The 15,743-nt window shown below is 46.6% G+C and overlaps 1 protein-coding gene across 10 annotated transcripts in view; it reads right to left on the reverse strand.

Moving 5' to 3' along the window:
- Positions 1-15,058, reverse strand: part of DAPK1 (death associated protein kinase 1) — a 181,243-nt gene extending 166,185 nt beyond the window's left edge. For 2 of the 10 annotated variants that reach the window (XM_045563755.1, XM_045563750.1), the window contains exons 1-2: positions 14,627-14,847; positions 13,613-13,782 (exon numbers count right to left, since the gene is read on the reverse strand). In XM_045563755.1, the coding sequence (XP_045419711.1) occupies positions 13,613-13,674 (62 nt within the window). In that variant the 5' untranslated portion in view covers positions 13,675-13,782; positions 14,627-14,847. The other 8 variants (XM_045563753.1, XM_045563754.1, XM_045563748.1 and 5 more) reach the window with 8 other exon arrangements.
- Between the last annotated feature and the right edge of the window lie 685 nt (positions 15,059-15,743).

Below are 15,743 nucleotides of genomic sequence, written 5' to 3' on the forward strand. Positions count from 1 at the left end.
TACTTCCAACTGAGTATGGGGTGAGAGCAAGGAGCGAGGAGAGGGAACGGGGGACTTTCTGACCACTGCAGGGGAGTTGGGGAAGCTGGAGGCACCCACCCACAGGAAGCCATCACTAGGAGTGGGCAGGACAGGTCGGCAGGATGGACCCTAAGAATGGGTAGATAACGGCAGTTACTGGCCCAGCAGCTCCTGTTGGAGCCACTGTTCAAGGGTAGGAGGACTCTGATGGAAGCTGTTACCCACGTGGCTCCATTTGCTGGTACTTAGGGAGCCATAGGGCTGGAAGGGGTCCTCAGAGGTCATCGGTGATCCCTTCTTCAGAATCCCCACCAGGTGGGCACCCGGGGCCCACACTCTGGTCCGACTGCTCACCGCCTCCCCTGCAGCCTGCGCTGCTGTTGCAGTTTCCAGTTCTTCCCACTGAGCCAAACTCTACCTCCCCACAGCTCCTCCACTGCCCCCCAATCTGGTGCCACCCAAATAAGGCTATCCCCATCCAACATCCAACGCATGGACTATCCATGCGTATTTGTGGACCACATGCTGAAATAAAAAGAAAGAAGTGGACTTCTGAGCCAGACAGGCTCGGGTCTGAATCTCAGCTCTGCCCCTTAACTCGTTTTGGCAAATTAAATTATTTAATCTCTTTCAGCCTTGGTTTATGCATCAGTAAAACAGAGCAGGGGTTAGCCAATTATGGCACACAGGCTAAATCCAGCCCGCTGCCTGTTTTTATTAGAACACAGCCACACCCATATGGACACGTGTTGTCTGTGGCTGCTTTTGAGCTACAAGGACAGAGCTGAGTTGTTGCAACAGAAACCATGTGGCCCACAAAGCTTAAAATATTTATTATCTTTACAGAAAAAGTCTGTCAAGCCCCGAAATAGAGGGGCCAGTCTGAGGAATTAAATGCAGTAATATCTGCAAAAGGGTGTACATGGCACCCAACAGCATAGCTAAGGAAAATGCGTTATTCATGAGATATTGGGGTTCCTTGACTTTTGCCTTCTTTGAGTTTCCTCAAGTCTGTCAGTGTCTCACCCTCCAGAACCCTATCATGTCCCAGACAGAGGGACCTCAGAGAAAAGAGAGGGACCAGAACCTCCCTGATGCCGATGCTCGACTTCCATGGTATATAGATGGAAGCTGTATTTTCTTTTTAATGGAGTCACAAGTCTACTGGTTCCAGGGATATTTGTAAATTACCAAACCTTTCAACTTCTCTCCAAATGGACATTGTCACACCAGGTCGTTCTGCTGTAACCTTTGGGCACTTGTTTTTTCCCTCCAACCTAATTGTCTGGCTTCATCTTTATCTCTAATAAATGTAATCGTGTCAGATTTGGTTCATCCGAACAATTAATGTGAACCTCCCATTCATTCATTCAAATCACTCATTCAAATGTTCGCTGAAACCTTTTTGGGGCTAGTTTACGTGCTCAATGCAACAGCAAAAAACAAGTCATAGATGTAGATCCCAAGAGCTTCCAGCCAGTGTTAAGGAAGAGAATGACACTTTAAAGTAATTATACAAATAGACATGTAATTACCGTGGTGATAAGCACGGAGAAGGAAAAGTGATTCAACATGTTAGCTGTCACACCCAGGCCACTGGCATCTGCATGTCTGACCAGCAGGTTCTCCAGGTCTCACTGTCAGTCCCAGCCCAGACCTCTGGGACAGAGCAGACAGACCAGGCACTCCAGGGACAGTCCACACAAGCCAGAGTGAAACAGCAACTGCCCTAGACCCCTTGTTCACACCATCCAGCAGCCTGTCCTCCTCCCTCCACAGTTTGGGACACCCGAGATTGACACCACCTGTAAGCTCCTTCCACAGGAAGCTCAGGCGCATTTTCTCTGCCCACTGGGTGCAGGCTGCTCCTTGCCTACACCGGCTCCAGCCCCCAAACCCCTCGGTCAAGACTTACCAGACTGATCCTGTAGCCCAGTGGTTCTCAATGGAGGAAGAGGGATTCTGCACCCCAGCAGATATTTAGCAATGTCTGGAGACAGTTTTGGTTGTCACAATTAGGGGAGGGGGGCTGTTACTGGCATTCTAGTGGGTAGAGGCCACAGATGCTACTAAACATTCTATAGTGCACAGGATACCCCCACAACAAAGAATGATTCAGACCAAGCTGTCACTAATGCCAAGGTGGAGAACCCCTGATTCAGAGAAAGCAAGGAAGGAAACATGCACTAAACACATCATGTGAGCCAGCACTGTGCTAGAAATTTTAAACTTTTTTAAACCTCCCTTCCAAGACAGTGACAGAGAAACAGTTCACAAAATGAACTGCACCACCAATTTCCAGACATGGCTTAGTTGTTTGGGAGTCTAGCTATTGCCTCCACCACTTTAAACATACTATGCAAGACTGAGCATCTTTCTGAACCTCGGTTTTCTCTTCTGTGAAATGTGAATTACAGTACCTACCTCCAGCTGCCGGTCTACAGTGGGCTCCTGGTAAGTCTCAGTTTCCTTGTCTCCTTCCTTCATGACTGATGTCTAGTTTCCTCCAGGGAACACAAAAGTAGAGACACACATACACACCCACTCCTACACCCACCCCTACACCCACCTGCTCACATTTTTATGTACCCCCCCACAAGAATCTGAACGAATGAAGGAATGAATCCTCCAAGTTGGCAGGATCACTCTTTGCCTGAACTCGATGCTTTATGTGACTTCTTATTTAGGCTGTCTGTCATTGTTAGTTGTGTAAAAGTCTGTCTACTTGATTAGAAGTTTATTGAGATAAAGGGCCCTGCCAACACCCCAGCAAGTGCCATGTCATTGAGACATTCAATCAACCAATGATGCATGAATAAATGATGGGCAAATATTCTGGTTCCAATGATAGTTTTGTCTAACAGCCTATTTCTGTTGCCTGTTTATTAATTTAGTACTTTCACTCCTTGATATTTTACCTGAACTCAACCTTCTAGACCCAATTTCCAGGCATTTTCTTTTCAAATTTGTCAGAGTTTAATGTTAATTTTATCATCTAAAGATACCCATCCATGAGCCCAAAGAATAAAGAAGAATCCTTTCAAAGCTCTTGTTCAGCAGCCATGTTTCTAGAACAAACTAGACCCCACTGCAGGGGAACGAGGACGGGCACTCAAACGTGTAAGTGGGCATTTACCACAGCAGCTGCCAGGGCCTCGCCGTTAAGTAAACCCTAACAATTCAGCCTTTCAGCCACCAACCTAATAGGCTTTTCTTGGCACGGGCAGTTCTGGCTTGGCAAAGCGCTCGTTTTCACGTCTTAAATGAGTACGTGTCAGAAATGAATGGAGCCTCAGGATCTGCCGGACGCCTTACGTTCTGCATCAAGCTTGTCCTGGTCAGGAACTCAGGTGCCCACACCCGCTCAGAATCCTTTCTCCATGAAGATCCATAACAAAAATCAATTATTTGTTTCCCTGATCCAATTCCCCGTGTTTTGTTGGGCCTCTTAAGATGGTTTATGATTTAAAAAGCAAGCTAGAAAAATGAAATCTACCTTTTAGGAACTGAAGCACACCGTACTGAAACATGAATTTACGTGCTGACGTAGTCCCCGGTTCCCAACAATGCCAGGATGACGATCATTTCCGAGCAGCTTCCCACCGAGCAGCTAACTGCTTCTGGCTGCAGTGCAGCTGTTAGTCTTTGCCTCCGTGAACGCATCTCTTCCCGTCCTGATAGAGCCTCCCCAACGTGAGGCTCCTCCCACCTCTTCCCGGGGTGTCCAGGTGGACTGGGAAAGGGGATCCCTTTAAGCTCTGCCTCCAGCCGCCCGCTTTCAAATGCACAGCTCGACTCAGGGTTAATATGTTTCTCAGGAACCCTAAGAATCACCTTAACGGCACACAGTCAGGCAGCCTCACTGAGGGGCCCAGCACAGAAACTGGGTTCCGCCGGAAAGGGGAAGGTACACTCAGAAAAACGGAGCAAACATGGCAGCATGAGCCCAGCCAGCAGGCTGAGCCAAGGAGGGAGAGAGAGGAAGAGGAAAAGAAGAGGGGGAGGAAGATGAAACTGAGAAGTGAGGCCTCACTCCTACCTTGCCCCCAGGAGACCAGGCCGGAACCTGGGTAGGTAAGGAGGAATGAATAGAGAAGGGGCTGGAGCCAGGAACAGCAATGCAGAAGCATGTTACACAGCCTCTCTGCCCCCCCCACTCTCACTCTCACTCTCTCTGCCTTATTAAACAGCCACCCCTCAAGCACTTACCGTGTGTCTCATGCTGTGCCAAGCGCGTCACACATACCCCCTCACAACAACCTTCTGAAGTGGGGATGATGATTAAACCCATTGTACAGATAAGAAAAACTGAGTCTCACAGAAGTCAAACAACTTTCCCAAGATAACAGCTAGAGTGTTGTGGAGACAGGGAATTGGGTCCAAAACCCTGAACCACTATTCTAATTTCTAGATATGTTCTTCTGTAGGTCAAATAAACAAGGCCTACTGTGTGCTCAGCTTAATCCTAACCAAAATGAGAGACACAAAAAGCCACGTTCTCTACACTCAGAAAACTCGTAATCCATAGAGGGCGCTAAGAATCGCAAGCACAAGTGGGTCATAAGAGAATTCAAAGTGGCCAGGTATCTAATCCAAACTGTTAGGGACACAGGGCATCAGGGTACCCACGGACACACTCTGGAGAGGCTGCAGGTTGGAACTGGCCAGGTCATTTCGTATTTGCTTCTTATTCTCCAGGTTTCTCTCTAATGTAGATAATATTTTTAAATTATCTGCATTCAAGAGAATGTTGCTTCTAAAAATGAGGCCTACAAAAGAATGGTCTTTATTAATTACTAACGTTCATAAAACAGGATCTACTCATTCAATGCCTGAATCACATTTAACAAAACCAAGAGACTTCAGGCTTCCCCAGGGCCAGCAGGCTTACATTGCCCTGTCCACCACTCTATTTGCCAAGCATTCTTATCTCTTTCAGCCAAAGAAGGGGTGGGGAGGAAAGCACAGATTGATAAAATTTCATCCTGGAAAATATTCCACTTGTGCTAATTCACTTCCTCTCCCAAACAATTGAATCAGACGCCTGCAGCTCCACGTGACGGAGTATGTGATGGAGCTTGGAGTAAACCCCCATGATTCTAAATGGGAGAACTGCAAAGATCTTCCATCTAGTCCATCTGCAGTGACATTAGTGACAAAAAGGGCAGGAGTGGCTTCAATCAGCCCGGCCTGGCCATGGGCAGGTGGTGCCGCTGCATTTATGGGCAACAAGGGCAGAACCAAATGCTGCGACAGGGAAGGAAATGAGACCAGCGAAACCGTAATTATCTGAAGCCAGAGGAGCTCCTGCGAACGAACTCGATGGAAGGTTCTGGCATTACTAACAGCAGTTCACACACTGATTGGAGAGACACTGAGTGGCAAAGCCAACATTTAGAAAGACAGCTTTCTATATTTCCATCCCAGGTGTACAGCAGAATCTCCTGACGGGCTCTGCTTTCGATTATACTGATTTATAGACCAATAAAATATTATTTTTAAGGTAGCATATAACCTTTCAGTGCTTTTTGCCTTACCAAATTCCTAAGGACAGCTTTTCTGTATCATGTGCAATTCCGCATCTCCAATATCAGCAGTTACCTGCTAAAAGTCTGTTCTCTACGGGATGCATATACTTGGTGTGCCTATAGTTGTGTTTTTTGTAAGGCCAAATAGCTTGTAACTCCCAGCCTATGAAATATCATACTCAAAAGGTTGCAGCCTTTCATCACTTCTCCAGATACACGCATTTCCCATAAACCACAGATGGCAAAAAAATTCAGGCTTCACACAGAGGAGGCAAAAGTATTTAGAAAATCTTCTCAAAGGAGGTTGGAAACATTAGAACTGAATCAACACTAAATACTGACCTCTTCTCCCCATTTGTCCCATCATAGTCCTCGGCCACTTCTTTTCTCACATCACCTAGGTCGTACCTACCCTCCCGCAGATGCACCCTGGCCCAAGACAGACGTATGAGGAGCTAGGCAGACACAGAGACAGGCAGCTCAGAGGAAAATCCAACCCTTTCACAACGGGACCAAAACAAGGCATTGACGGCTTTCTGCACATTTTGTTTTCAACTGGAAAATTCTACACTGTGGGCCGCGTGTTAGGGATTGGAGTAAGGTCTCAAAAATTCTGACAATCTTTTTAAATTAAAAAGAAAAAGTTTACCTGGTTTCAAAAGTAGAAAGCCATGAACTGTAGACAGAACTATTCAACAACAGGAATTAATCCATTCTCGTAGGTGAAAACTTATAATATCAACTGTAGTTAAAATATTTACAAGCCAGCCCCATTCATCACATATATCTAAATAAGAGTAATCAGGCAGTTTTGACAAAAAATAAAATGTGTCCCAAAAGAAATTCTATACTCAGAGCCAAATTTCCTAGCCAAAAACCACTAGGCTTATGAATATAACCGCCATCAGTGTAAACTTCTCGCACAACAGAGATCAGCAGTTTACAAGCATTCATTTGCTCAAACATTATGTTCTTCGTCCAAAGTTGAATGTGTTTAAAAGGAAAAAAAGATTAACAGCATTCTCCCAACCTCCTTCCCCTCCAGACATCTCTGATACGTATTCAGAAATGTCACAGGTAGGACATAAGAGAAAGGCCCTATGATCATCTCTCAGAAATAAGCAGCATTATGCTTAAGTGACCACAGTGTGATCGGTAAGTCACACCAGCTCCCAACGTCACCTAAACAAGACCAAAGAGATAAACATGCGTCACTATGGATCACACTTGTCAGGTATCTCCAGAGATTAGTTACTGTCACGTGGCTGTTTTGTTTTGCTTTGGACTGGGATTAAAAATAAGATACAGACTATTTTAGGTTTTAGACTTTTTCTCAGTAAAAAATACATCTAGCACATTAAATCTAGAGCTGAGATGCAACCACACTTTTTATTTTACCTAAGAAAGATTTACTAGTTAGAGAAAGTTAATTTAAACCCATCTTAGTTAGATGATGCAGAAAATTCAAATGCCAACTTTTTTTTTATTCCACTGTCTCCAAACTGCACATTTGAAGCAATTCATTTAGAATGTTAACAAAGTCATACATTGGATTTATTATAAATAATGGTACTGCCATATAATCTCCTTCAAGGGCAAGGGATAATGCATTCTGTTTTGATACCCCACTCCAACAAACCACAGTAAAACAATTAAATATTACCTTCCACATAAAGTCCCAAATAATCACACACCAATTCTAAGCTATTAATAGCTGGACCAATGCCACTTAATGAAAACAGAAACTATGGTCATTTAAGGCGTAGGCCCACAGGGCAAAGACCAGACTCTTACATATTACATTATTCAAAAGTTAAATAATAATGAAAGTGTTTGGTGAGTTTTCTAAAAAGCTAAACTTTAACTTTGGGACTTGGGCAAAACCGTGCCACAGATTATCACCATTCATAACTGCAAGGTACAAGCAACTTGGAAAAAGAAAGTAGGTCCCAGTGTGTGGCTACGACCTGTGAGAGTTCTAAGCTCAAAGGGCAGACCCTGCCACCTTTGGTTGGGCTTCAAATGAAAACCATCCATGAAGTGGTTACTATTTATTCCTAACCATCCTCTCCAATGCAGATGCTAAAATGGATTGGCACTGAATCCCACATTACCTCTCTTAAATACCAACTTCATTTGGCTTTCAAAAAAGGAACATTGACAAATTATAGGTAGTGCAGATAACGGAAAAGGGCTGGCCCAGGGTTCTGGGCCCATCTCTTGCCAACTACTAACCCACTGCTTTGAGAACACCATCTGACCTGTCTAAACACCAAGTGGATAAAATGACGAGGGAAGACACACTGGTCACTCAGGCTTCTTCCGGGTCTAAGTCCCTGCAGTCCCTGGGCTGCCCTTCACTGAAGGCAGCCACTCCCCTCCTGTCCACAGGTGGCTTCCTTTATCTCATGATCAGAAATAACTTTCTGCTAAAATCATGTTTCATTTCCTTTGTACAAAATGGTTGGTTAGGTTAGGTACACATAGCAGTTGGCTAGAATTAAGGATGAAAGCTCCTAACACATTTCCCTGCTGAGTCAGGCAACATAACCTTGACCTTGTTGCTCCCACAGTTTAGAACCTGTCCCCCCACACACTCCCCACACCATCTCAGCAGGTAACCAACAGCAAGCACTTGTGCCTCTCCACCCACTGACCCTCTCCCCTGCCTACCCGGAAGGCACTGGACTGTGCCTTCAAGGAGTTACAACTTTGCTGGAAGAAAAGAGGACAAACTGAAAGAGACAGCGTTTCCTCTCCTGATGGAATATCTGTATATAATCACAGTCGGCCCTTTGTACACTCCTGGGTTCTACATCCATGGATTCAACCAACCTTGGATTGGAAGTGCTCAGAGAAAAGAAAAAACTGCCATCTGTACTGAACATGCAAAGAGCCTTTTTTTCTTGTCATTTTTTCTAAAACAAAATACAGTGTAACAACTATTTACATAGGCATTTGCATGGCATTAGTTATTATAAGTAATCTAGAGATGATTTAAAGAGAGGATGTGCATAGGTTATATGCAAATACCACCCCATTGCATATAAGGGCCTTACTTGAGCATCCATGGATTTTGGTGCCCTCAAAGGTCCTAGAACCTAGCCCCCACGGATACCGGGGGATGAGTGTACTAGAATGAATGTGAACACCCACCTGTAAGTTTACTGTGTGTCTTTCAGGGCTCTGCAGGGGCATGCCAATGTTATGGGGCCTTTAGGTTCCTAAATGGCCAGACGAGACACAAGCCTAGAGTACAAGGGCATGGGGGACCAAGAATTTGGCTTCCCCATCAATAAGCACCTCTACCCGCTCTGTCCCTGGCCCCCTTGAACCCAAATGGTGCCTGCCCGGGTAGTCCAGCAGCACACTCCCAGCAGTGCCAGCAAGCACACGTTCAACCAAACTGCCAGGCACTAACAGCATCCTGCCCTCCCTTCACATCTGGGAAGACTATTACTAGACCTTTCGAAATTGCGCAGGTTTTTAACATCACAAACTGTTGCTTCTAATATATGTTCTTTGAACTTTATCTCTCTTAAAACTTTACAGCCTTTCCTATCAGAGGAAACATCTGACGGAATTTTGAGTTAAAATGCAAAGAGAAAAAAAAATCACACTCAACACAGTCCTACAAGGATGTAGGAACCCACTAGTGGCCTGTGGTTCCCATTTCCAAAGAGAAAACACACCAAAATGTCTCTCCCCTTTTCCTAGCACACAAGATTGTCACTATTCTTAGGACAAACTCTGACTATCCACAGGAAACCAGCTGAAAGATGTACTTGGACTGTCAAGGCTTGTGACAACTTCCTACTTCAATTAAAATGCCTATGGATTTTATGTCAAAAGGGGAGTGTTTTAAATATGAATTACTAGCTTCCAACAACCATCCAAACCAATGCAAAATATTTAATGCTCCACTTCACTTGTTTTGTTTAAAACTGATCTTGTGCCTGGAAAGTTAGGCTGCTGTGCTCATTACTGTTCAGCCACACAGAATGCAAAATCAAAAGCATTTTTTATTCTGATGAGCTGTAGCCATTATATCCTATGTGTTCATCTCCACCATAACCATCATTTGTTGAGCACCAAATATATATATATTTTTTTGAGGTACTTCACATATATTGATCTATTCAGTCAATCAGCATGCATTTACTGAGCACCTACTAAGTACCATGCATCTAATTAGGCATTAGAAATAAAAAATATTGAGCAAGTCCAAGGTCGCGGCCCCACAGGGAAAGCAGATAATCAAATAAGCAATTACTATGCAATGTGGTAATGCTGTGATGGGGAAAACAGATTATAAAAAATAATGTATTAGGCAGTGATTATATGTCAGATCTTCAGAGCCACTGTCTCTAATTCTCACAACACCTTACAAGGGCAGGTGTCTCCCCACTTCCCAAATGAGTGGACTGAGTTTATCCCACAGTGCACACTGCCTCTCTAAAAACATCAGCATCTGCATCATCACTGCATCTGAAATCCCCATTCTGGCCTCAATATCCCAACTGCCAACCTGCATCAGCTCATTCTGGCACCGATCCCGATACTCACACCGATACTGATACACAGGTATTCTCTAATACAACACACTGCACACTTTAAGGAGAAAGGGCCATAACAATGCACACCCTGAAGGAACTTACAAGCTAGCCACAGGAGCAATATAAGACTAATAGTAATACAAAAAGGGATGGAACGTGTCACTGCGCAGTCTATGGTCATGGACAGAGTGTCCCAGACAAGTCATGTGGCTCCTCAGAGGGAGAAATCATTGTGGAAGGATGTATTAAGGAAGTGGAACTTGGGTCTTAAGATCACGTAAGGTCAGATAGTGGAACAGGACTGAAGGCCAGTCCCTCAGGAAAGCAATCTACAGAGAGGTGCCCAGGAGGCTCGGAGGTTAGGCTGAACGACGGCCAAGGGTGTAACTGGAGCCCGACGGTGGGGCAAGCCAGCCTGCAGCTGCCCACAGTGCCAACTGATAAGAGATGCTAGGGCATCCTGGGGCATTAACACAACCCAGTGTCACAGCAGGCAGAGAGAACTGCATTTATAAGAATTCCTCTCAGAGACTCCTATATGAGATAGAAGGAGTTCTTTGTTCAGCCCCCCGGGACAGAGGGTGAGACCCCAAAGGGCCTCCTGGAGCCAAAACCAAAGGTCACCAAATGGTCTTCTAAAGTCTTCCCTTTACTGCAGGGACCTGCTTCTGCTTGGAGGGTGTGCCAGCTCAAGGCCAGAGCCACATTATTCGGAACCATAGTGGAGGCCGAGTAGGTCAGCCATGGATCTCCCATGACCCTTTTCCCACAGGGCTTCCCCTCCCAAAGCTGGAAACAGATCTTCAAAGAATACTGCGTTGCAGGCTAAGTTACTAGCCTGTCTGGAATACCCACATGTCTTGGCCAGCCCTACGGCTAATGCCTATATTTGTTTAACTCTTCACTGCTGATAAAATACTTTTACAAGTTAGATTACTTGATTTTCACTACAGCCATGAAATAAGCACGAGGCCTATATTTTATAGATGAAGGTCCTCAGAGTGGGAGTGGGTACGTGGCCTGTTTCACGCTGGAAAGCTCGCAGGCTGCACAGCGGGTTTTGGATCAGGGTATCTGTCCCGTGGCCCATCTGCCCTGCCACTGCCGCAACAATCATAATACTTTATAAGCTTCTTGGCAGTTGACAGAGAATTTTTACAGAAGTCTTGGGCCATATACACAGACAGACGAACATACACACACACATTCTTACATACATACGCTTTCAGTTTTACTAAAAGTAAAATAATATTAGTGGTAATACTGTATTATACTTGTTTAAAAACCCATCTTCCCTCCTCTAACTATGGACTAGTCATCTAAACAATAGCTACTCACTGCATTTATAAGGTCTGTGAGTAGCTATTGTTTAGATGATGGCTAAAGATACGCATGTAAAGTCTTAAATCCTAGATGTTGGTCTGCTTATAATTCACTGCTTAAAGCTGCTTAGAACGACCTTGTGCCAAATATCTGCCCATTTCCATTTTTTGCCTCTAAACCCCTGCCCCCACTCCTCTCTCCCCTCAGTGACACATGACGTTATACAAGCAGCAACTTTAGTACAGGATCATCTTGCATTAGGACTTGTTTTCCAGAAATGACTATACCCAAGGAAGACATAAGAAATCACAGGACTTGAAAAAGTTTCCCAAAAAATCAATCACTCACCCTTTTGTTTTTGCAAAAACAATAGCAGCTATACAAGATAGATACGTATGAACATTTTATTTTTAAAAAATTTCCAACTCCCAGTTTTTCAGAGCACTTCTTTCAAATTCCTAGGTCACATAAATTATTTAATAAGTAATTTGTCAATTAGTCTTGCAGAGTGGGGAGAAACTTATACACAGAAATGTACACAGAGCCAAAATAAAAGCAAAATGCTAGTGACAAATGAACAAACCACGTCCCTAATTATTACCCCCACAACATAAAGATCACAAACTCCCACTGCCAGCCACCGGGAGGCCTCATTTTTTTTCTTCTTTCTCATAACACATAATTCTACCAAAAGGCTGTAATGAAAATAAGGTCAATAGACTTTATCCATAAAAGAATCATCTCACCTAATTTTAACCATCTCTCTTTATAACAAAATGTACATAATCAGGCCACAGTACACAAATGGAATTAAAATTTATTTTTTCATCTTTTTTTCCCCAGTCCCAAAGGAAAATTCAATATACCACTCGCCTTGCTAAAAACCACAGGAAAAAGTGATTTAATTCCAGTTAAACCAGGTATTTCAGCCACACACTCTCAAACCTTAATCTTAAACATATCCATGAACTGTGATTTTTCAAAAGCTTTCCTTCTTACTCACTCACTAAATCTTCAATATATACGAAACCCCTGCTACAAGCACTGGCTCCCTTTAATGTTTTTAGTCAATATTAAACATATAAAGATTCTGTTATAGTAACTTTTTTAAAATTGCTTTTATTCTGCACTATTATCTCAATTCTTTAAAAATTTTAGTTAAGCTTGGATTTCATAATTCTCATTAGGTAATCTAGGGTGTGGGTGTTTTTAAATTTCCTTCTCATAGAGAAAAAGGAAGCTTTGTATCAGGACATCAGGTGTGTATGGAAAAACACATATTCAAATACACATATAAGCACATATTTTGATTGTTTAAAGATCCTTTTGCCTACTTTACTCACAATGCAAATACGCCACAGTCAAATTCCACCAACTGAATTTTCAATTTAAGTGTGAAAACTGGGTTTTCTGCTAAAGTAGACCAGAGCTCAACACACCCTTGTGGAATACCCAGTCAAAGGAAACAGCAATCAGCCCTACATGCCCCCCAAAGAAATCATTCTTTGTTCACCTAGAAACTGAAAGATTTTATGCTAAGAATCACAGCTGCTAAAGCAATGGAAGTATGCTCTGAATCCAGATAGCCATATTAGACCCTCATTGATTTGTTAAAAATTTAACATTGTAAATGAAACCAAAGCAACCACCAACACCAACGGGGTAATTAAATTCCTGGTTGGAAGAAGTTTCAAAATCGAAGCCCAACATCAACATCTGGCAAGTCTCCATTTGTGACCCACCAACACTTGATCATGTTACACTGAAAATTCAGAAAGAGGGAAAGTTTCAAAATTTTTTAAAGCTCATTAATTAGTTTGTATTCTGTTTAAATCACACATAAGAGCTAACTCCAGTTGCAATTATAATCTTAGCTTTAGTCTCATTGTCTCGAAGGGCAAAGGCTGACATGAGTTAGTGCAGGCAATTAAATCTCTTCTTGATCAATATACTGTGCCTCATAAACTAGCAACCAGCGGCTGTCTCTTCTCCACCCCCAGACCCTAGGATCAGGCCATTTATATCTGGTGCTGGCCCTGGCTGGGTTAGTAACTCTTTTCTCTACAATATGCGCATCTCCAGTAAGGTCGAGGGAGAAGCCTGATGCATTTGTTTACCACCCTCTGCCCCCAACGTTTTGCATTCCCACAACCCAGCGGCGAGCGCTTCCGGCACCCCCTTTACCTGCCAAGTTCCTCGCCGGTGTCGTAGTAATCATCCACGTTTTCCTGCCTGAACACGGTCATGATAAACTGTCACGCCTCACCAAAGCCCAGCGCACTTCAGCTCCGCTTCCCAAACCATCACCACCGCTCCTGCGCCTCGGTGGGACCCTCATGCATCAGTCTCCAGTTCTTTAAAAAAAAAAAAAAAGACAATAATAAAAGGACTCCCCCGAAAGGAAGTGGACCGCCCCAGGGCTAAGATTCTTGTGCTGGAGACCGGGTCTCCGGAGTTGCCCCTCCCCGCGGGGTGTAGAGGAGCACCCTTTGTTAAACCCGCGCCAGGGACGCCCCCAGCCCCGCTGCACCCGCGCGCGCGTGGGGAGCCGAGGTCCGCCGCACCCCAAGGTCCGCGCTTCGGAGAGCAGAGCGGTCTGCACGGATCAGAACCGGCTCCGGAAGTGACTGGCCTCCCCGCCTCCCCTTTCTCTGCACACACGCCCACCCAGCTCCCCACCTCCAGGGGCGCCGCAGAAAAATGAAGCCCTCGGCCCGGCGGAACGCGCCTCGCTGGGAGCATCTCTCTCCAGCCTGCGGCCGCGGTGCCACCCCCGCGCCGCCTCTCGGCTCCTGCGCCTCTCCGGCCACCCTCTCCCCTTCCCCGAGCAAGGCAGTCCCCAGAGGCACATTCCTGGCGACTCCCTCTCCGTTACCCGGCCGACCCGGCGTGCAGCCGCCCGGGGGAGCAAGGGAGGGAAGGGAGCAGCCGACAGAGGCGCGGCCGCCCGCTCAGGGTCCCCGCGCCCCTACACAAAGCGCCTGGCCCGCGCCACCTGTTCCGACCTGGCCCGCGGGGCTGGGGACGCCTCCCGGCTGCGATCGCACTTCTCCCCGCAGCTAAGTTTCCCTCCGCTCGGCCTTCCCCGGTGCGCGAGGCGCTGCCCGGGCAAACCCCGCCGCGCGGCAGCCGCGAAGGCAAAACCTGGCGGCGGGGCCCCAGGGTGAGAGGGAGCGGGGAGCCGCGCGCGCCACTCACCCGGGCGCCCGGGAGCTCCCCGGGTCCCTCCAGAGCGCTGTCGGAGGCCGACCATAGGCGCCAGCGCCGGGGACGAGCGGGACAGCGGCGTGGGCACAGCTAGGGACGGAGTGGGGGGCGCGATCCCACGCAGCCGCCCGGGCGCAGGCTCCAGACCGCAGCCGCGAGGGTCGCCGTGCCCCCTCGGCGGCGGGAACAATGTCCTCGGCGTCGGCTCCGCCGGGCTCTCCCGCTCCGGCTCCCGAGCAGCCTCTGGGCTCCTCGCCGCCTTCCGGGCGGAGGGCGGCCGACGGGCGGCCAATGGGGACCCCGCGAGCGGGCTGACGGCGCGGCCCACCCACCTCCGAGCTGCCCGGCCCGGGCGGCGCTGCGGGGCTGCGCGGCGCTCGCTGCTCCTCCCCGCTCCGCGCTCTGGGCTCGCGGGCGCGCTCTGCCGCGCACACCCCGCACACGCCCACTCGCCCCACACCCACGCCGGCAGGGCAGCGAGCGCGGCCGCCCGGAACACCGGCGCCCCACCTGTGACACGTCGCTGAGCTGCCTGCCCTCCTTGGCCGGGCTCTAGAGAAACGCGGTTTCTTCGTCCCGCAAGCGTGTCTTGGGAGCCCAGCGTGTGCCGGGCGAGGTGCTTGCCACGGGAAAATCACATAGAACAAAACAAATCCCTGCCCTCGGGAAACCTGCATTCTGGTGGAAAAGATAGATAATAAATATGTAAGCTAATAAGTAAGGTCATTTTAGAAGACAGGTTAATGGGCTAGAGACCAGCAGGAAGGGAGCGGGCCTCATCAGACTGGCTTCCTGTCCAGGACTGGTGGTTTAAGCTGGGGTCTGAAGGTGAGAGGCTGTGCAACCCCTGAAGCTTTAAAGGGTTGAGGTCTCAGAGGCCCAAGGAAGCAACAGAAACGAAGAGATTATTTGTGCTCCCCAGTACCCCATGGGCTATTGATGAGTTGAAATGCAGCTAATCCCAAATGAGTTGTGCTGTAAGTGCAAAATACACATCAGATTCCATGACTTAGCTTGGAAATGAGAATGAAAAATATCTCATGAATATTTTTATATTAGTTGTATGTTCAAATGATGGTATTTTGGATATATTGGGTTTGTGGACGGA

The sequence above is a fragment of the Lemur catta genome, chromosome 10 (genome assembly GCF_020740605.2).
Source record: "Lemur catta isolate mLemCat1 chromosome 10, mLemCat1.pri, whole genome shotgun sequence".
Classification (NCBI taxonomy): domain Eukaryota; kingdom Metazoa; phylum Chordata; class Mammalia; order Primates; family Lemuridae; genus Lemur; species Lemur catta.